General features: G+C 44.9%; 1 protein-coding gene across 2 annotated transcripts in view; it reads left to right on the top strand.

Moving 5' to 3' along the window:
- Nurf-38 (Inorganic pyrophosphatase Nurf-38) overlaps positions 1–21273 on the top strand; it is a 64577-nt gene that overhangs the window by 31341 nt on the left and 11963 nt on the right. For both annotated transcript variants that reach the window (XM_084588240.1, XM_084588238.1), the window contains exons 7-10: positions 28–68; positions 5152–5238; positions 14260–14342; positions 15899–16005. In XM_084588240.1, coding sequence (XP_084444366.1) covers positions 28–68; positions 5152–5238; positions 14260–14342; positions 15899–16005 — 318 coding nt within the window. The remainder of the gene's footprint in view (positions 1–27; positions 69–5151; positions 5239–14259; positions 14343–15898; positions 16006–21273) is intronic.

Genomic DNA, 21273 nt, shown 5'->3' with positions numbered 1-21273 from the left:
TAGAGGAGTACTTTCTGTGCTTTGCAGATGTTACAGACATAGAAAAGCACATGCCTGGTCTTATCAGGGTAAGTATCTACCAATTTCTCATTAAAATCTGCCCCAAGTCTGAACTATCAGAACCTGTGAGGGCATTGGTTTGTAATACTGTCTGTTGCCCTGCTACCGTATAGTTGTCATTAGTCTATCATTTGTAACATGACATTGCATGTCAGAGTAAAGCATGGTTCATTTTAAAGCAAGGTTACAACTGGCTGAGCACTTACTTGAACTGCAGCTTTTCGTTGTACACTGAAACTGTCTGTAATCTGCACTGTTAAGCACCACAGAAAGCTTGTGCAGTGCATCTCAAGTGTTCAAGATAATCGACCAACACCATTCCCACTTCGAACTATAGACCAATTTGTTCCCTTCCTACAATCTGTTCTGTTCACCTGTTGGTTAGCTAAGTTGGTAGAGTGACTGCCTCGGAAAAGCGGTGGTCCCGGGTTCAATCCTCGGACCAGAAAAAAATTTTCTTTTAACTATGAAGTTTCTGAGAAAGCCGTGTGGCTGTGCTTGGGTGGATACTAGTGAGTACCGTATTTACTAGCAAAATGCTCGCACTCTCGTGATGCTTGTGTGCGCCGCTACCAGGCTGCAATAGCGTGCTCGGGTATATCATCGTCATCATAGATTAGTCTTGTTGAGTTGTGTAGTCTTCAGAAGGGTGGTGGATCGGGCTAGGTGCAGGTCGGACATTTTTCGAAAGCACTAAAACATCATGGACGGAGAAGAAACAGACAGTGCTTGTCCCTGTCTGTTTCTTCTCCGTCCATGTGGTTTTAGCGCTTTCGAAAAATGTGTAGTCTTCGTTACACTATGTTGTGAGGTGTGTTCATGTCTCGTCATTTTTCCTTCATTCCGTACGTGTTACTTGTTTTGTTCCGTCTACCGTATGCTTGGTGCCGCATTGCGACGGGCAGGCGGGGCGGTACGCAAGCTCCATACAACTGCTTGTAAGCTGAAAGCTATGAAGTATGCACTAGAGCATGGAAACCTTGCTGCCAGCAGGCACTTCGGCATCAATGAGATGGCGATTGCAATGTCGACACAGACTCGGATCAAGACTCGGATCAAAAAGTATGGTCTGCATGGTCTGCTGTGAACATTATACCATGAAACACTGGGAGTGATGGTTAGGCTGCATGCATCAAATATAAAGTGCTTTAGCAATTCGTGCTTTGGGTGACCCTGTACTTTTATAAGAATGGAAAGTTCTGCTTGAGGGTAATGTTTTTGGTTATGTTTGCAATAGGTGGCCTGAGAATCCTGTTCACACTGCTTTTAGCTCTCCAAAACATTTGCTCGAAACTTTTCCCCGCATAATTATCGCACCCCCTAACTTCGCATCAATTTTCCGTGAAAAAAAAGTGCAAGCATTATGCAAGTAAATACGGTAATAACTCCCTTATTACAAGTGGGGCCTGCGTGCTACATTTTTTGGGTGATTTATCATCTCTGGCACAGCTTGACTCTGGCGCAAACATCTCTGCCAAAACTCCGATATGTTGCCTACTGAATGATGTGCACAGAGCAGTGCATGGGGCCCGCTGTGTTCGAACCTCCTCACTGCACGTGGCCCATTGCTTCTATGCTCTTTAAGGACTTTCAGCATTGGCAGCCTTGTTGTCTGAGATTGCATTTTTGCATATTATTGTAGCAGCCTTTTGAGGTGTTCCAGCCATGTGGGAAGTTTGCTGGATGGTCGTGAATAGAATTCAGTGTGGCGTACAAATACTTGTAATCTAGTGAAGCTGTGTGAGTGGCGCTGTTGCGGTAAGGATGCTCATGCACTATTCAGAGAAGCCATCAAAAACAGGTACTCATGGTGGAATTGCCACTGTTCACTCATTTTTGGTAGCATGGCCTATAAAGACTTGAGTGCCTAGTAAACAAGGCTAAAGATTCAGAAAAATATCTTTTTGTTATCTACAGCATTACTTCTCCCTTAAACACTCACACTGAGTGCCTCTGACACCGCCAAGTATGGGTTAACAGCACAGATATATCAGCCTAGCCGTTGGGTAGCTGTTTCTCCTGCAGATTGCATGGGCTTCAGCAGTGGGAGCAAGCTGGCAATTCTATTTCTGGTACCTGTTTTGGATGGCATTTTGGGTGTGTCGACCCGAATGGCACCAGCTACTAACCTCACTGGCATGCAATATTATGGCCAAGGGCACATGAAAAAGCAGTAGCTATAGCAGAAAGAAAATTGCCGGCGATTACATTAATTCCTAATGCGAAATTTGAGCGCAGCTCATCAGCTGCTTCACCATTATTCGATACATTGAGGCAAAGATTTCAAGCAAGACACGTATCTACAATTACAGACAACTTTTTTTTTTTTATTTTTCACACGTATTCCTTCAAGAAACACTCCACTAACAGTTCTTGGCTGTCATGAAAGAAGCTTTGTGGTCGGAGAAATGAAGAGAGCAATTAAGTTATCGGGTGGTTGCAGGAGGCAGCGCGTGGGCCCATAGGAACATTGCGCGACGAACAGATGGCAGCGACTGACTGATGCCGCTCACGCCGCTAACTAGTGAAGAGAATGTAACTCTGCGTTTCGGCTTGGGATGCACGCACCATGATCCGCAGATAGCGAGCCGCCGTTTCGGCAACCGGAGAGCACCCTCGCCGCCACGCAGGAAGAGGGGGGGGGGGGGGGTATAAGCGGCGGCGAATGGGGGAGGCGCACAGCAGTCAGATAACACGTGCGGTCGCCGCCACGGAGGAAGCCGGAGGGTGGTGGGGGATGGAGCGCGTCGGCAACCGGAGAGCACCCTCGCCGCCACGCAGAAAGAGGGGAAAAGGGGGGAAGCGCGCGAAACAATCGGAAAATGCGCGGTCGCTGCAGCGGAAAGCGCGCCGCCACGGAGAGAGAGAGGGGGGGAAAGAACGCGCTGCCCCAGCTGTGGAGCTGGTTACAGGGACGACGACGCACTCTAAAATTGTGGGGCCCCTCCAACTTTGTTACAGTAAGGTTTAGTATGTGCAATCAGGCACAGCATGCTTATGCATCCTTTTCGGGAACACTTCTGAAGAGTCTTCTGATTAGACATAAAGGGACAGAACACTGGAATTTAGGTCTCAAATTGTTTTCGCCGCAGTGGGAAGATTGATGTCTAAAATGTTCAATTCCATAATGGTTTTGGTAGAAACACTGTAGAAAATTTTTACGGAGAATTTTGCGATCAGTGCATGCGCCCGTTTTTATGTAGTCCGATGCTGGAAACCATGAGCAGTGACCGCGATGATGACTGGTTGTCAACAAAAAAGACGTGCCAAAAACAAATATAAATTTCACTCGCCAGGCAATAATTCTACATTTTTTGCTTAGATTAACGTCCTTTTCAGTTTCACCCTCAAGGCTGTTACGGCACAATAACATACTCCTTGTCAAAAGTTTTGCTGGGTACTATCATCGCTTCATTCACGGAATTCTAAACACTGTGGCGCCATCGAGTGGCAAAACCTGAAAGCATACTTCTCGCTGTGGGAAAGGAAGGGTGGTTTTTATTTAAGGACGCAGTGGAGGGAGCGCAAAATATAATGAATTATGACAAGCACTTCTAGAAGAAAAAAGAACAGTGTGCACTTACATGAAGTGTGCTGACATGAAGTCACGTGCGGTACTACACTGAAAGTAATACTAGGGTGTATCCGCTAGATAGCGCCTCAGTTGTTTTTATGTGACTTTCAATGGCAAATTAAAATAGTAAAGCCTCTTTTCATTGATATTGTAGTGCCTGATCTGTACTATATGAGGCATGGTCTTTTCATCTCCACTATAATCTCATGACATATTTTGGACAGCGTTCTGTTCCTTTTACTCATTTCCGTGCTCCATTGAAGTTTGTCTGTGCGGGAGTCTGCTCTGTTCAGCATTTCTTTCAAACATTCCATTCATGACAAGGCAGTGTTTCACAGCTGCAAACTGGAAGCGCTCATTCTGTTTGGCAACAGGCTCTTTTTTTTTTTTTTTTTTTTTTTTTTTTTTTTTTTAGAGCGCAGCCCTTTGGGCACCCGTTCCTGCGTTTTGCGTCACCTGTCGTTCCTCGTAACCAGCTTCGCAGGCAGGGCAGTGTGCGCACTCCCCCTCCCCTCCCCTCCTTCTTCCACCGTGGCGGTGACCGCGCACGCTCTCAGATCGCTGCGCCTGCCGCTACCGTTCGCCACTGCGCCTGTGGCGGCGACGGTGTTGTCCGGTTGCCGAAGCGTCGCCTCGGCATCAGTGGATCACAGTGTATGCATCCCAGGCCAAAACGCAGAGCTTCGTTGACTTGACTCCCTAGCGGCGTCAGCGGCATCCATCAGTCGCTGCTATCTCTTCTCCGTGCAATGTTTCTATGGGCCCAAGAGCTACGTCCTGCAATCTCCCAATAACTTAATTGCTCTCTTCATTTCTCCGACCACAAAGCTTCCTTCATGACTGTCAAGAACTGTTAATATAGTGTTTCTTGAAGGAATATGTGTGAAAAATAAAATTAAAAAAAAAAAAGTCTGTAATTATACATACGTGTCTTGCTCGAAATCTTTGCCTCAATCTATCGAAAAGGTGAAAGAGATGATGAGCTGCGCTCAAATTTCGCATTAGGAAGTAACATAATCATCGGCAATTTTTTTTTTCTGTGGCTTTCCAGTACCAGGCAGGGAAGCATATGCTACGAGTCACCAGTTTAAAAGATGTGGCAATTGTATGGCTGAAAACAGCTTGTACTTGTATTTCTCCCAAGTTCTTTGAGTCCTTTCAATATTTTTGGCCCATTGCCTGAGACTGCATTTTTGTATTATTGTAGCAGCCTTTGAAGTGTTGCAGTCATGTGTGATTTGCATTGAATTTCTTTGCACTAAGAGAGCACTTAGTCCTTCACTTTCTACTATAATTTTGGGTGTCTCGCAAGGGTGTCAATAGCCCTCTCAGCCACAACTCTCAAGACTTTGTGTGCTGATGCTGTTATGAAAACTGGAGTTTTCCAGACTGGCAGCACCCGTCTTATTCTTCAAAACAGGTGTAAAGATCTTCCTTTGCTTTTGGGTGTCATGTGCATGAATGGTTGCTGCTTGGGAATTGTGTGCATTTTTCATAAATAGTCTATCCAATTGCAGGCAACAAATGAATGGTTTCGTATCTATAAGATTCCCGATGGCAAGCCGGAGAACCAATTCGCATTTAATGGCGAGGCCAAGAACAGGGTACAGTCACCTCTTTTTATTGTTTTGTAATACTGCTGCATTTCATCTTCGGTGGGTGGTCAGTTCTGTGGACATGCTGTGCACTAACATCACCTTGTGATTTCCTTTTATGCGCTCATGTATGTATTCTGAAACAAGTTTTATTTGCTGCCTTCCAACAGTCCCAACCCATCAGGTTGTAAGGGTTGCATAGCTAGATTGCTAAATTTCATGTCCTGGATGTTGATTTTTGCAACTGTCTGTTTGGCTTCTACATTATGTGCAAAGGATTACAGCAAAAGTTGCGCACTGAGTCCTCAACAGAACATTCAGATATCTTAAGGAATTGCAATCCCTAGATACAATATTAATTTTAGATTGACTGATAACCTTTCCAGGGTAGCGAATGTGCAGGCTTTATGTAGTTCACCTAGCGCTCTTTTAAAGGAGGAAATAGTGTGCAGCACCACGGACCCCGAGCACCCATGCTTAGCTTTGCGTGGCATCGTCGTGTCTGGGGAAAAGGGGAACCTGGTGTTTGGACCTTTAAGGCCCCTCGGCAGAGGCAACACACTACTTTACACCCCGCTTCCCATAAACGGCACCTCCAGGCTGACCCACCTGGGGGAAATCTGCAGTCTCCTTTTCCTATCCTCCCCTCCGTCTTTCACTTTCCTATCTCTTTTCTTAAAACCGTCCTGTCTTCTCTTTCTTCTTGGTTTTTTTCCTTCTTCCAGACTGCGAGGGTTAACCTTGTTTTGTGGCAAAACTACCCTGAGATCTGTCATATATGGTTATAGTCGCGGTGTACAACTGTCGTAGGCATGACTCATATCGAAGTTCTTGTCACATCCCCTAGTTGGCCTCCATGGTGGGTGACTCACACCGTGGCCAAACAGAATATTTTTTTATGGCTCCTTTATTTTCCAAGCATGATGGGCCTCTGAAACGAGGGCGGACCGATGTGACTGCTGAATTTTACGCCAAAACAAAAGAAGTGTTCTCAAAATAGCACATTGAAGCACACATTGAATTACACAGTGAAGTGCCAGAAAAACCAGCCAGGAAAATTTCCACATTTATTGTTGCCAAGTGCCTCAAAGAAGTCATAGGCCCCTGTTACAAGGCCACGAAACTTGCTAGCGGCGAGTTGCTCCTAGAGCTAAATGACAAACGCCAAGTGCCGAAACTTCCAAACATCAAGTCATTTGGAGGCATTCAAGTGTCCATCACACCCCATAGGTCACCCGCGGTAGGATCTCAAAGATTGATTTCATGGAATTCGTTGAAGAAGAAATGCAGGATGGACTTGCCAAATAAAAACAATAAAAGTTTAGAAGATCAAAGTAAGAAAAGAAAACAAAGAAATACCATCCAAGCATCTTGTCCTGATATTTACTTGTTCCACACTCCCTGGACAGATTTCAGTAGGATATACAAAGATATCAGTGCGAGCATATATCTGGAACCCTCGTCGTTGTTTCAAGTGCCAGAGGTTTATCACGAATCCCAAAGTTGCCACTGTCACCAAACCTTGCGAAATGCTCTGCAAAGGATCACATTTCTGAGATATGTGCAGCAGCACCATGCTGCACAAACTGCGGAGGGCCTACTCTAGGTCCTGTCCGTCATGTAAAAAAAGGCAAAGAATTACATGAAAGGCAACAGAAATATCTCTTTCCAAAGAGCCAGAAAATGCGTTGAAACTGCAAAGACGTTCTCTCTAACCCCGAAAATAGACTACTGGTGTGCTGATACAGGGCGATGCATCACACCAGCCTTCGGCACCCTGCACAGACCACAGACAATGGAACTGTGGCAGAGCCGTCCTCGCCCCAGACGGAAGCAGCTTATGTTGTGCCAAGCAGGTCACGGGGCCCTCAGGGGCAGCTGGCCCCAAGACCTCTGCCCACGAGGGTGAGGTCTAATGCAAATGTCCACGTGCAGCATGCACATACGTCCAGCGTCTCTGGCGACACAATGGACATGACCTAAGGCAGCTCTTCGTCATTGCAGAGACAGCAAAACTTCTTGGATCGACCAAAAAGACAGGCTCTCGGGAGCTATCATTGTGCAAAGAGGCATTGCAGCTCGTGAAGTCAAACTAAAAACCAGATTTGAAGCTGTAGCAGCCACCCTCCTTGCATAAGATCATTACAGTATGCACTATATATCTACAACCACATCTGAATATAACTGCAAGAATTGGAAAACCTTTTAGCCAGCTACCAGAACCATACTTGGTAGTTGGGAATTTTAATGCACATTGACTTTTGTGGAAGCACAAAAACTGACAGCAGAGGTGAAATTTTGGAGGAGCTTATAGTTTCTAATAACGTTGGTTTGCTGAATTCTGGTAAACCCACATACTGCTCTGCATAATTCAGGAAAATGAGCGTTTTAGACCTGTCATTTAGTTCACCATCTGTTTTTAGCGATATTACATGGGATGTTATAGATAACCCATGTGGGAGTGATCACTTTCCAGTTTTTATCATTACCACCTGCAGTCATTCCAATGAAACCTCAACCTTGCAAGCTGCATTAAGTGGATTGGGCAGCTTTTAAAGAAAAAGCTAGTTTGCATGAAATATGTTCAGAAAAATACAATGTTGATGAACTGAACGAAAAGTTCACAAATTGTATTCTCGCTACAGCAGAAATCGCCATCTATCTGTCTTCCGGGATAGTGCAGTGCAACCACAAAATTTGGTATTCTAAAGAATGCAGGGAAGCAATAAAGAAGCAAGATAAAGCTTGGGGAATTTTCAGGAGGTACCCAACCTATGACAACCTAATAAACTTTAAAAATGCAAGGGCAAAAGTGTGATACATCCGACAAAAGGCTGAAAAAGACTCATGGAAAAGTTACACATCTATAAACAGCATAACTATGTCAAAAAAAGATGTGGGAGCAGGTGCAGAAGTTAAACAGTTCCTCTTTTAACAGCAGCTGGTATTCAAACAGCTCTACAGGAACAAGCAAACATATTAGGTCACTTCAGCAGTTTCTAGTTCTTCCCACTACACAGTCTTTTTCTGCTTTACATGTACTTTTGAAATTTTATAACAAAATATTCATGTCAGGAAAAGTACCGGAAGCTTGGAAAACAGCTGTTATATTTCTATTTCTTTTAAACCCGGAAAGCTGCCAAATTCCCCTCATATCTGCCGGCCTATAGCCCCCACAAGTTGCCTCGCTAAATCTTTTGAAAGTGTTTTGAACCGTCAGTTAAGCTTTAATTTAAAATTGCGTAAAGTTCTGAACATTCATCAGCTGCAGTTTTAAAAAAGCATTCTCAATGACGGACCATCTTCTTAGACTTGAAAATGCTGTTCGGTAAGCATTTATACATAAACACTGTCTTGCCGTCTTCTTTGATGTGGAAAAAGCGTATGGCACAAACTGGAGGTTCGGCATTCTGACCTAGCAGTTCTAGGTATTAGAGGCCAGATGCTAAACTGCCTAAATGATTTGCTATCAAACCGTTCATTTAGAGTACGCCTGGGCTCAACCCTTTCGAGTAGTTTTATTCAAGAGAACAGAGTTCCCCAAGGGTGTATTTTAAGTACTACTCTGTTTTTTGTAAATAGCCAGAGAAATCCTGAAATACATTATGTACTCACTTTATGTTGACGATCACCAGATTGCATGTACATTCTCTAATATAACCACGTGTGAGCCACAGAAATGTGGCTGTTCTGTTCTCCCTGAAACGAGGCTTGCATATTGCCCCAAATCTACAATTAAAGAAAACCTTACTTCCTGTAAAAAAAAAAAAAAAAAAAAAAAAAAAAAAAAAAAAAAAAAAAAAAAAAAAAAAATTCTGGGCATTAGCTTGATAAAAAGTTAACATTTTTAACCCACATAAACGCCCTCAAGGAAAAAGCATCTCAGTCATTAAAGATACTGAAAGTACTCTCAAGGATACACTGGGGGTCTGACAGGACATGCCTTCTACATGTCTGTCAATCTGTAATACGCTCTACCCTAGATTATGGAAGCATACATAGTACATGGTTCAGCAAAACCCGTATCTGAAACGCTTGGATCCAGTGCACAACATGGGATTGCGCCTCTCATCTGGCGCATATAGAACATCTCCCATAAGTAGCATTTATATTGACACAAATGAACCGCCCTTTAAAGACCGGAGACGATGCTCACGTGTGCATATACACTGAAAATAACGTTCCTACCGAAACACCTATGTTACTCAATAGTCGCAAGCTGCCCATCTAGAACTCTCTTGAACAACAAACCCCAAGCAATCAAACTACTAATCCTCCGCTTTGAACAGGCATGCCATGAATTAAACATATTGCCCGGAGGCCATGCCCACTGCCACCCTCGTACCATTTCCCCTGTGTGTGTGACTTCACATTAACCCACTTTCATAAGAAACAAACACTGCATGAACATGTACGAAAGTTCTTGACACTAAATGAAAAATACAAAGATTATACAGGATATTATACTGATGGTTCTAAGACAGCGCGTTACGCTGGAAGCAGTATAGTACAAGATAAATGGGAAAAAATAAGGTTGCCCGAGTGTTCATCGGTTTTCACAACTGAATGCCATGCCATTTCTGTGGCTGTAGAAGAAATACTACAGAAAAGTTTTGGAAACATCATTTATACAGATTCTCTGAGTGTAATCTCAGCACTGCATCACAGAAATGCTACGGAACTTTTAATTGGAAATATAAAACACACTGTAATAGATGCAAAAGCAAAGGGGCAGTCAATAATGCTTGGCTGGGTACCAAGCCATGTTGAAATCCGCGGCAACAAGAGCAGACACGTGCCACAGCAGCCCGTAATGCTGAAATACAACTAGTCAACATTCCACATAGAGACGTTATGAAACTCGTAAGGGCTCGTAAAAAGAAAACTGAGATTGAAATGGCAGACTGCATGGGCCAATGAAATAAACAATAAATTACACTTTGTCAAACCAGTCGTCGAGGGATAGACATCGCACAACCACCAAAAGCGCTTTGAAGTCATTTTATGTCTGCTTTGCATAGGGCACACACACCTAACACATGGCTTCATTCTTAAAAAAGAAAACAAACCTTAATGTGAAGGATGCAGAGGTCAACTACCAATAAATCGCATTTTACTGTCATGTGCTAAGTTAGAAAAACTAAGGAATATTTTGCACCGCTTCACAATGAACAGATCCCTTTTCATTCCAGCCTGCTTTTGGAAAAGGATGCACTGGTTGAAATTTCTCACATTTTTGGGTTCCTAAAAGAAGCAATGCTCCTTAATAAGCTATAACAACTTAAAAATGGGTTAATCCTTTCCAGAAAGTAGAGACTAACAACCTTGTACTTGGCGCGTGATAGCCTTAGTCGCTTATGCGCCAAAACCCCAACACAACAACAAAGAAATAGTGTAAATGTAAAGTACCCCTGGAAACTTTCTATACATTTTTCACACTGCAGATAATATAATCATTTTAGGCCCTAAAATGTTCTCATAAATAACTATGTGCTCAGAACATGGTGAAAGTGTGTATGAAGGTCTCATGCTTTTCACCAGGTTTCAGCCTATGTACTTTACTGTTTGTGTTACCATGTATTGCTGCATATTAGGCCATGTCTTTGCAATAGTCATTTGAGATTGAAGGGTCGACTTATTTGCGGGCTTCAATATACTCGGCTGAGCCACGGGATTACGCGCCTCGTGCCAGTACCAATTGCTGAAAGGATGTATGGAGGTCCACATATCAGAGAAAAAGCATTAGTTCGCATGCAAATTAGTTCTGTTGATAAAAACGCTTCACCCACCTTGCTTGCTGTGGTGGTTGCTTTCCCGGATGAGCAGGAGACGTTGCATCAACCTTTGGAGCATGCATGGCTGTGTGCTGCAAAATTGAACCCACAGGGTTGTTGACTCTTCATTTGCTGCTAGTCAGCTAAGCTACACACAAGTATGGAAGTTGAGATGGGGCACCATCTAATCGCCTTTGACCTCAATCTACTTATGACTGCTCACTCCATGATTGCATTATTACGCGTTGCATTCTGCAAAGAATGGCTGTTTGACAACAGCTTTGTCTGCCATTTACAGACTCTGGGTTCTGTTGACGGATTTTTGTGCTGCTGTTCAGCTTGTGAAAAGCATCATTCAAATTATCTCATGCCTGCAACTGGGCATGGGTATTCTTAGCTAATCTGAACTGTGCTGCATCAGTTGCACTCTATGAAGTCAGTCTGTGAACTTAAGGCTTTCCTTTTGACATCATGAACTGTTGTCCTGTTTTTAGTGTATAGATTATTTCATTTCTCAAAAATATTTAGGCAGCATGTCGGGAAAATCAACCCAGTGAATTAAAAAATTGATGGTGGCTTAGCTTGGTTAAGCCTGGATATCAAGCGAAAAGGTTTGGCGATGCCATGGCTTAGCTTGTGGCTCCTTGGCGTAGTTGGCCCACTACACACACTTTCAAATGGATTGTCTGGGAAGCGAGGCTGAAACTCACTAGTAGCATAGCCACTCACCAGAATGTCAAGGTCCACTTTTCGTAAATGGTTAACCTCATCGTCACATCCGGTGTTCTTCTCAGCAGTAAAACGCGCCCGTCTTGCTGCGCCACTCGTACGTCTTTTTTCCATCCTCTCGGCACGCTGTTCTTCATTTTCCTCTGCCCGCCGCCTCCTCTTGTTTTCATTCCGCCGTGCAGCAGTGGCTTCGGCCTGAGCAGTGGCTTCGACGCCTCGTCTCCTGTCATTCTTCTTCTTCTTTTTCCCGTCATACCATGTCACGGTGCCACGCCGACGGCTTGAAAACCTAGCGCAGTGCATCTTTCTTCTCCTCCTCCTCTTCGTCACATGGTTTGCGCATGCATAGCTGTGGCTTTTTCTGACGACGGAGCACATGCGAGACTCTTGAGTTGACTAGCCTAGAGAAGCTTTTCGTTTCAAAGAAGAAGGCACACTTAGCCCACATAATTGGTCTGTTCCTAATCTGTTGCCAGATGAGGCTTCACCATATGTGCTTGACATGCCCATCTATGTACTGGCATGTTGGTGGTCCCAGCCCCAGCCTAAGAATTCAAAATTGAGGCCCAGTTCAGGCTCAGAAAATGCCTGATTCTATATATTTCACTAGTCTGAGCTTGGACGTTTGGGTAGGCTGTATAGTTAGTCCCCCCCTAATTATTATGTATAATAACACGCTGTGCATTGTTTGCAGTGAGTGTCTGTCTGCATTGTCTTTAGTGTGTGTGTGTGTGTGTGCGTGTGTGTGTGCGTGCGTGCGTGTGTGTGTGTGTGTGTGTGTGTGTGTGTGTGTGTGTGTGTGTGTGTGTGTGTGTGTGTGTGTGTGTGAATGAGAGAGAGAGTATGCTGCTACTATTTACTCTAGTACCTTGGTGATGTTCCTCTGGTCTGCCTGCACACTGACCTTACAAGTACATATGGCAGCTTAAACAGGCTAATGTAGTTTGGTTCCGTCATTTGGAAGTGAAGTAAAAGTGTAGCAGTGCACTGCTTTTGGTGCTATGGGCATCACTGCCACTGAGAAGCTGTTAATAATCCCAGTAGGGTTTTGCTTTCTTTCTCCATTTCCTCGAACTTGTTTGCTCTTGGGATGTATTGATTTCCAAATAGCGGTACTACATTAGAAAATTGTTCAGCTCTTGAAAATGGCGCAATTATGAAATGTAACTGTACAGATCTTCTCTGCATGCATTTAGGGCTCTTTGTTCATACTTTGATTTGTAGCATAATTTCTTAAAGTACGTTTAAGCCGCCAAACTTCCTTTTTAAGCACTTGTGCTACAAATCAAGTTCGTTCCAAAACTTTTCAGTTGCATGGATTCCTTTTGGGTTGCTTCTAGCAAAGGAAGAAATAAAGACAACGAAAGGAGGAAGAGGACTGTTTTTCTGCTGAATTAAAGATGCTGTATATTCAGAAACAAGCCATAAATGAGAATGTGTGCAAGATAACATTTTTATTGTTCACATATTTTTTTTACTTAAAGGGCCACTGTCCAGGGAAGGCCCTTTTAAGCAAAGGAGCCCAGTGTTTCGATCAGGTACCGGAGATAGTCTGTGCAAAATGCTACAGTGACACGCACGCCGCAAAGCATCGAAAATACAATTCAAAGCTCTCTCATGCTCTCCTTTGGGAAGCCAGCTTCCCAGTTTCCTGCGCTGGCCCGACGGCCCACAGTAATGACGTACATACCGCGAACGACGTCTATTGGTCCGTCTCGCTGACTGACGGGAGAAGGATGGGAGTCTACCGCTCGCTGCGCGCTTTTCCCTCTCCACAGCCAGACTGAATCCAGCGGCGCGCGCTCCCTCGGCCGTTTTTTCTTTTTTTTTTTTTCGCGCTCGCGGAGTGCCACGCCCCACCTCCCGCCAAACGCGGAGGAGGAAGGGGAATTTGTCTTGCGGAGGCCAGACGACCTCGGGCAGAAGAGTGAAAAATCTTTGCGAGGGAACGGAAGGAGAGAAGCATGACAGAATCGGGTGATTGCAGTGGCTGTAACTGCGTTATTAGTTACTCTTTTCAAAAACAATTTGCGGCCTTGCATTCTAGGGGCGAAGTCTCACAGTCACCGGGGAAGAAAATATTTTCGACCGGAGGGTGGACAGTGGGCCTTTAAGTTAGCATTCACAGTAGTTGGGGGTCCTTCCAAGATACCTGCATCCCGTAGGCTTGATTCTAATGGGTACTTTTCGTGCTTTTCATCCTGAATTGAAGCTTAGCCTTGGGTGTCTGAAGGTTAAAGGAGGTTTACAGTTGTCAGCTTTCACATTGTCAAGCAGATTCTGGACTCTGTCTTCAGCTGTTGGCATGGACAAATGGAGTCCTTGGGAAGGCTGCTTTTCAGTTAATAATCTTTTTTAATCTCGATGTTATAAAACTTATCCAGTGTGGTAAAGGTCCTTGCATATTATGGCACGTAGGTGATAAATAGTGGTTTAGTACCAGGAGCAGATGCATGGTGTGCTGTGTTAAATCATAGTGCAATCGTTACAGTGCACAGGGGGTTTATTGAGAACATTGTTTTTGCAGGAGTTTGCGGAGAAAGTTATAGCTGAGACGCATGGTTTCTGGAAGGCACTGATGCAGCTCAAGGACACCTCACCATTGAACTGGTAAGGGTCGCAATTTGCACTGAATTTTTGTCTGCAGTTTTAAAGCTTATGGGCCGCAAGCGGACTTGACCGCACGAGGCGGGTTTAAGTTGTATGATGGCAGAACGGATCGCTGACAGTGACAGCTTGGTGCTAGACGTTTTCCGAAGCATTTCACCCAAGCGTCCAGTGTCATTCCACTGTCACTCTCAGTGGATTGTGCTAACTGTAAGGTATTTGAATAGCTTTTCCAAGGCAGCTTTCAATTAAAAATAAGTTTTCTTCCTTGTGTGACTACTAGTGCTTTGCTGCTACGTGTTAATATGCGTAGCGCCATGTACTGATTGCATGCACAATAGTTGGTGATCATAAAAGTTTGTCATGTGCCAGTGGAACTTCTGAACTGACATCGAAAATTTAGAAGCAGCTCTCATTACGTTGCTTTTGTCGTTTTGCAGTGATATCAGAACTTCATATAATGAAGCCTGAATGGATAAAACAGTACTTTTTCTTGGTGATTAAAGGGACAGAACACTGAAACTTGAGCATCAAATTTTTTTCGGCACAATTGAAAGATTGCTGTCTAAAGTGTTTGATTTCATAGCACTTTGACAGGAATGCTGTAAAATTTTTTAGAGAATTTTTCTATATGTGCATGCGCCCGTTTTAGTGGCGCCCGATGCTGGAAACCGTGAGCAGTGACCGTGATGACGCGTGGTGGTCAGCAAAAAAGAAGTACCAAAACAGATCTAAATTTCACTCACCAAACAGTAATTAGTCATTTCTGGAGTACAGTAGCAGCCTTTTTGAGTTTCCACACTCAAGGCTGTTATGGCACAATAAAGTACACCTCGTTGACAAAAGTTTTAGTGGGCACTGTCACCCCTTCATCTACAGAATTCAAAGCACTGTGGCGCAATCTAGTGACAAAGGCTGAAAGCATGCCTCTCACGATGCGAAACGAGGGGTAGATTTTATTTAAAGACGCACTGGAGAGAGCTCAAAATATTTTGCTGAGATGTCATGGGGGGGGGTACTAGACTGAAAGTAATAGGGTTTCCCCGCAACATAGCGCATGAGTTGTTTGTATGTGATTTTCAATGACAAATTAAATTTTATATTATAGTGCTTGGTCTGTACTGTATGAGGCAACATCATTTCATTTTCACCATAATCTCATGACATATTTCGGTCAGTGTTCTGTCCCTTTAAGTGAACACTCATAGCTGACCACACTTACGTCGTAGAGGCTCAGGCATGCCATGATAGCAGTATTGGTACCCCATGTTTTACTTTTCTCATTGACTTATCAATGTTGCTTTCTCAGTAAAAGTGGCATATTTCTTGTCGGACAGTGCTGATATAGCATCTCATGATGTTTTTCTCTAATGAACCCTTGAATATGTCTTGGAAAGAAATGGTAGCATTACTTCTAAACTACCACCTTCAAATTTCCAACCAGTCACTAGGTCGGCAAAGTAAAAGAAAAGTGCCTTGCGTAGCTGTTTCGTTGCAGTCTAGACTGGTTGCACTTGTCATAACTGACCGTTTTTGTTTTTCTTTAATTGCTGTATTAGCTCAACTGTCCAGCCAGGATCTGAGCACCATATTAGCGATGAAGAAGCGACTTCAATTGTGCATTCCACGCCTGAGCTTGGTCCTGATGCTGGCGTGGACCCCATAGGTACGTCACCCTTTCAGCTGTCATGGAGAAACACCCAACACCTGTGTGGAATCCTTTTGAGGACTGTCTACACAGTGCTACAAAATACATGTTGCTATATGTTTTCAAATTTCACATTAGAAGCAGTTGTGCAGTACAGTGGACGCGCGCTAAATGAAACCCGCATAAACGAAAACATCTTTTAAATGAAACAATTTCAAAAAAAGTAATTGGTTTCATACACAATCTGTGCAGTCGCGCTCGACAATCGAATCCCGTTTTGCTTGCAACTCGGATAAACGAAACCGAAACTGTGCATGAGTCGTCTTTGTTGATGTCGATATCCAGAATCCAATCCAATCCAGTACCTTGCACGTCTTGTTTTTTATTGTGTGGGCGCCATTTTGCTCTGTTCCGTGACTGTGTTTCGTGACTTCTTTCCGGCGTGTAGTATGGAAGAAGCTGCTAGAAAGCGTCCCCATAATGCGTTGTTTTTAAAAGCCAAAATGAAAATTCTTGATGATGTGAAGTGTGCTAAGGGGTCGAAAACTGCTATCGCGAAAAGGCATGGCATCCCAAAGTGCACGCTTTCAAGGATTCTGAAGGATCGTGACAAGATTGAAAAAGCATACAACAGCGGCGCTTTCGCCCCCGATAGGATAAGGATGCGTCTGGCCGAACATGAGGACCTCGAGAAGGCGCTTTTCCTGTGGTTTAAGCGTGCTCGAAGTTCCAATCTTCCAGTGACCGGGCCTGTTTTGGAGGAGAAGGCAAGAGACATTGCACTGCAGATGGAAATTGAAGACTTCAAATTCAGCGATGGCTGGTTAAGCCGTTTCAAGAAGCGCCACGGCCTTGTTTTCCGCACAATAGCAGGTGAAAGTGCCATGGTAGATAACGATGTTTGCTCTGACTGGCAGCAGCAAAAGCTTCAAGACCTACTTGCAATTTACGAGCCGAGCGACGCCTTCAACGTGGACGAAATGGCGCTTTTTTATAAGCTTCTGCCTAACAAGACTCTCAGCTTTAAAGGTGAGAGGTGCACGAGGGGTAAGCACAGTAAGGACCGTGTCACTGTTCTTGTGGGAGCGAACATAGACGGGTCCGAGAAGTTGAAGCTTCTCGTTATCGGGAAAGCAAAGAAACCGCGAGTTTTTAAGGGTGTCAAAAACCTGCCGGTTTTATATGAAGCAAATACCAAGGCCTGGATGACGCAGGCCATTTTTGAAACCTGGCTGCGGCAGAGGGACGCAGAGCTTACTAGAAAAGGCAGAAAGGTCGTGTTTTTTTTTTTGACAATTGCCCCGTGCATGGTGAAGTGCGAGACCTGACTTCAATTCACCTGGAATTCCTTCCTGCGAACACGACAGCCATACTCCAGCCTATGGACCAGGGCGTGATTCACAATGTTAAAGTGTTCTTCCGTCGCCACGTCCTGAAAAGGATGATGCTGTGTATGGACAGCGGCAAAGAGTACACCGTAGACCTCCTCTCTGCCATCCACATTTTGGCTCACTCGTGGGATGAAGTTACGGCAACAACAATTCAACGTTGCTTTCATCATGCTGGCTTTTCCAAAGCAGTGGCCGCTGACCAAGAAGAACCTGACGAAGTTGCTGAAGCACAAGCTGTTTTTAGTGTACTGGCTCCCAAGTGTGGCACTGTGACCATGGATGATTATGAAGCTATTGATGATGATGCTGTCACCTGCCGTGAGGACATCTTGACTGACATATTGAAGGAAGTCGACGAAGCCAACGATAATGACAGTGAAGAGGAGACCGAACATCATAACGATCAAAGCTCTCCAGTGTCGACTAATGAGGCTAGCCAAGCAGTTCAAGTACTCCAGCAGTACTTTGAGTGAGAGGGCTGCTTGGAGCACACGTGCAGCCTAGCTAAGATGAATGCCTATTTAGTGAAGCAGCGGCATGCCAACCTGAAACAAACTACGTTGCACAGTTTCTTTGGGGGTCACAACCATTAAACGAAACTGCCAATAAATGAAACAGATTTCCTTGTCCCCGTCGAGTTTTGATTAAAGGGAGTCACTGTAGTTGCTAGAACGGTTGTGGAAGTGCCATCGCACCATTTGTGGTTTGCAAACTTTTAACCCATTTGCTACCAAAGCCGGCAAATCGCCTGGGGCACGTGCTGTGGAGGTATTTCCAAAGCCGACGAAACGACAGGCGCTTGTTATTTGTTGCTTTGTAAAGTTATTAGATGGCGCTGCTTGTGCTTTGCTAAAACACACTTGTATCTATGTTCAACAGGTGGCAGCATGTCACAGGTGGAAAAACGTTTTTTGTATTGTTATTTTTTGCATTTTGCTTTAACGCTGTCTTGTCCAAAAAAATGGCAGTCCGCGGAGGTTGACGCGCTCTTTCCGACGCTGAGATTTTAGACATTCTCTTTGAGAGCGATGGGAAAGAGATGTTTAGTGACGCGAGTAAGTCTTGTGAGCTACAGTTGAATCCCGCCACAACGAATACCGCCACAACGAAATTTCCGCGACAACGAATAATTTTTTATTCCCCGCGAGTATCCTATAAGAATTAATGGCCTAAATTTCTCTGCACAACGAACCATTTTTGCAGAGCGTTTCCGCTTCAACGAAATTTTCGCGTTCAAAATCGAAACCGAAACTAGTTTTATTGGCGAGAAGTCCAAGTCAAATCCAAAGCCACATTAAGCATGAAATCACGTGATTGCAGTTCCGCCATTTTGGCTTTGTGTCGTGGTCGCGTTGTTCACTTGCTGCCTTTCTCTTCGACAACGACGAGTTTTCATCCGCAGGACACGATGGCAACGCAAGTGAAAAAACGCAAAACTCTTTCCCTTGAGCAAAAAGCTCAAATAATCGCCCAAGCAGAAAGCGGAAGGAAGAAAGCGGCAATTGCTGAAGACTTCGGAATTCCTGCAAGTTCGCTGTCAACGATTCTAGGCAATAAGGACAGCGTGAGAATGGCACTTGCTTCAGGCACATCCTCGAAGCACAAAAAGGTGACGCGGCCCCTCCATGAAGAGTTGGACAAAGCAGTGCATGCGTGGTTTGTGGAAGCACGAGCCAGCAACGTCCCCCTGTCCGGAAGCATCGTCCAGCAGAAAGCCTTGAACTATGCATGCCTACTTGGCATTGATGATTTTAAAGCCAGCATTGGCTGGCTAAACCGTTTCAAGGCCCGCCATAACATCGTTGGAAAAGTGTTGTGCGGCGAGTCAATGTCAGCAGACGTGGACGGAGCAGCTGCTTGGAAGGCGAGTAACATGGCCGGAATTTTAAGCAACTTCGCGCCTGCAGACATTTACAACGCCGACGAGACCGGGCTATTCTACGAGATGTTGCCGACTAGGACGCTAGACTTCAAGGGGCAGCGCTGTCACGACGGCAAACACAGCAAAAAACGCATCACAGTGCTGCTTTGCACAAACATGGATGGCTCGGACAAGCGTCCGCCGTTAGTCATAGGCAAAAGTGCCAAGCCGCGCTGTTTTAAGGGAACTCGTAGCCTACCTGTGCAGTACAAGGCGAACAACAAGTCATGGATGACCCGCGCTATTTTCACCGAGTGGATGATGGCATTCGACCGCGACATGAAGCGGCAGGGCCGTAAAGTTTGCTTGCTTTTGGACAATTGTTCAGCGCATCACTCCGACGAAGTCAAGCTCACTAACACGGAGCTGAGGTTTTTCCCTCCCAATTGCACGTCTGTCTTACAGCCTCTCGATCAGGGTGTGATTCTTAGCCTGAAGCGCGCTTACTGCGGGAGGTTAATTCAGTGGCTGCTTTTTAACACTGAAACCGGCCGAGACACGAAGGTGGACTTGTACGTGGCACTGCAGATTATGTCTGCTGCCTGGAGCACACTGGGGCGCTCAGTAATTGTGAACTGTTTCAGGCACGCCGGATTTGCCGAAGGTCGACCCGTACACTCTGCTGGCCTAACACCAGGCGTTACAGACGACGACGAAGAGGCGTCACCGGCTCCGGGGATCGCGGCCGCCTGGAAAACGCTGGGAGAAATAGGAACCGTGCCGCCTAATCTCGAGCTCGACGAATACATCGGCGCTGACGCTTGTGTTGTTCACGAAGATGTGAGTGATGAGCAGATCATAAAAGCTGCCCGGAATGATAAGGACTCTTCCGATGAAGAAGACGACGACGTACAGGAAGCGCCGGCTGCGGCAACCGCCGTACAGGTGATGGACGCTTTTGATGTCATCAGGAATTTCGTTGCTGTCCGAGATGACGATGTTGCAATGGGTTTGCTGACCGAGTGCGAAAATCGCGTGACGGCGTTGCTCGCCGTGAAGCGTAAGCAAACCAAGCTTACAGATTTTTGGCATTAAACGCCTTTGCTGCTGCTTGGGCAATTCTTTCTGCGTTTCACGTCAAATTTTTGCGATAACGAAGTTCCGCGAGAACGAATTTTTTTTCGTGCACCGTGAATTTCGTTATAGCGGGATTCAACTGTATCATCCGACGACGACAGCGATGCATACAGCTGTTCTGAGCCAGAAGTACGAGACGACAGCCCATGTTCCTCGACAGTTAAGTGTCCAAAGAAGCTTGAATGTGTGTGGGAAGAAGCCAACAGTGCTGAAAAAGTAAGCAGAGCTCCATTTACTGGGTAACCTGGGCTGAAACGTCGTATGGATAGGACCCTGACTAGCAAAAGTTCTCCGCTAGAGTCTTTAAATGCCCTAATAAATGATGAGATCTGGGAATTCGTGTGAGACTACACGAACGAGTTCGCAAGAGAGACGCAGCGTTCCAAGCCAGACACTTCATGATTCCCGACAACACCAGCAGAGATGAAGGTATACATTGCTTTGTGTATCTTGAGTCAAGTGAAAAAAAAAAAAGTTCGATACACGCCTACTGGTCTGAAAGGAGTGCGATTAGAACTCCAATCTTTGGAGAAGTGATGCCACGGAAGCGGTTTTGGCAGCTGTACCTACATTTTTGCAATGCAGAAGCCACAAGCTCTGGTGACAGACTCCGCAAGCTCCGTTCTGTTATTGAATATCTGCTCAAAGCTTTTGAAAGTGCATATTCTCCTGACGAGCGCCTTGCAGTTGATGAAAGTCTAATGAAATTCTGTGCACGCCTGCCATACGTACAATTCAACCAATCAAGGCATGCACACTTCAGCATCAAATTTTATAAGCTGTGTGAATCATCCAGTGGCTGCTGCCTGAATTTTTCGATATACACCGGCCAAAACACAGTCAGATGCAATCTCTTCAATGCTGTGCAGCAAAGCAGTCGTCATTGATCTCGTCGGC

This window comes from Amblyomma maculatum, chromosome 1, assembly GCF_055883805.1.
Source record: "Amblyomma maculatum isolate TAMU_Amacu chromosome 1, ASM5588380v1, whole genome shotgun sequence".
Classification (NCBI taxonomy): Eukaryota; Metazoa; Arthropoda; class Arachnida; order Ixodida; family Ixodidae; genus Amblyomma; species Amblyomma maculatum.
Note: the sequence above shows the minus strand (reverse complement) of the source record. Positions and strands in the feature narration are given on the sequence as shown.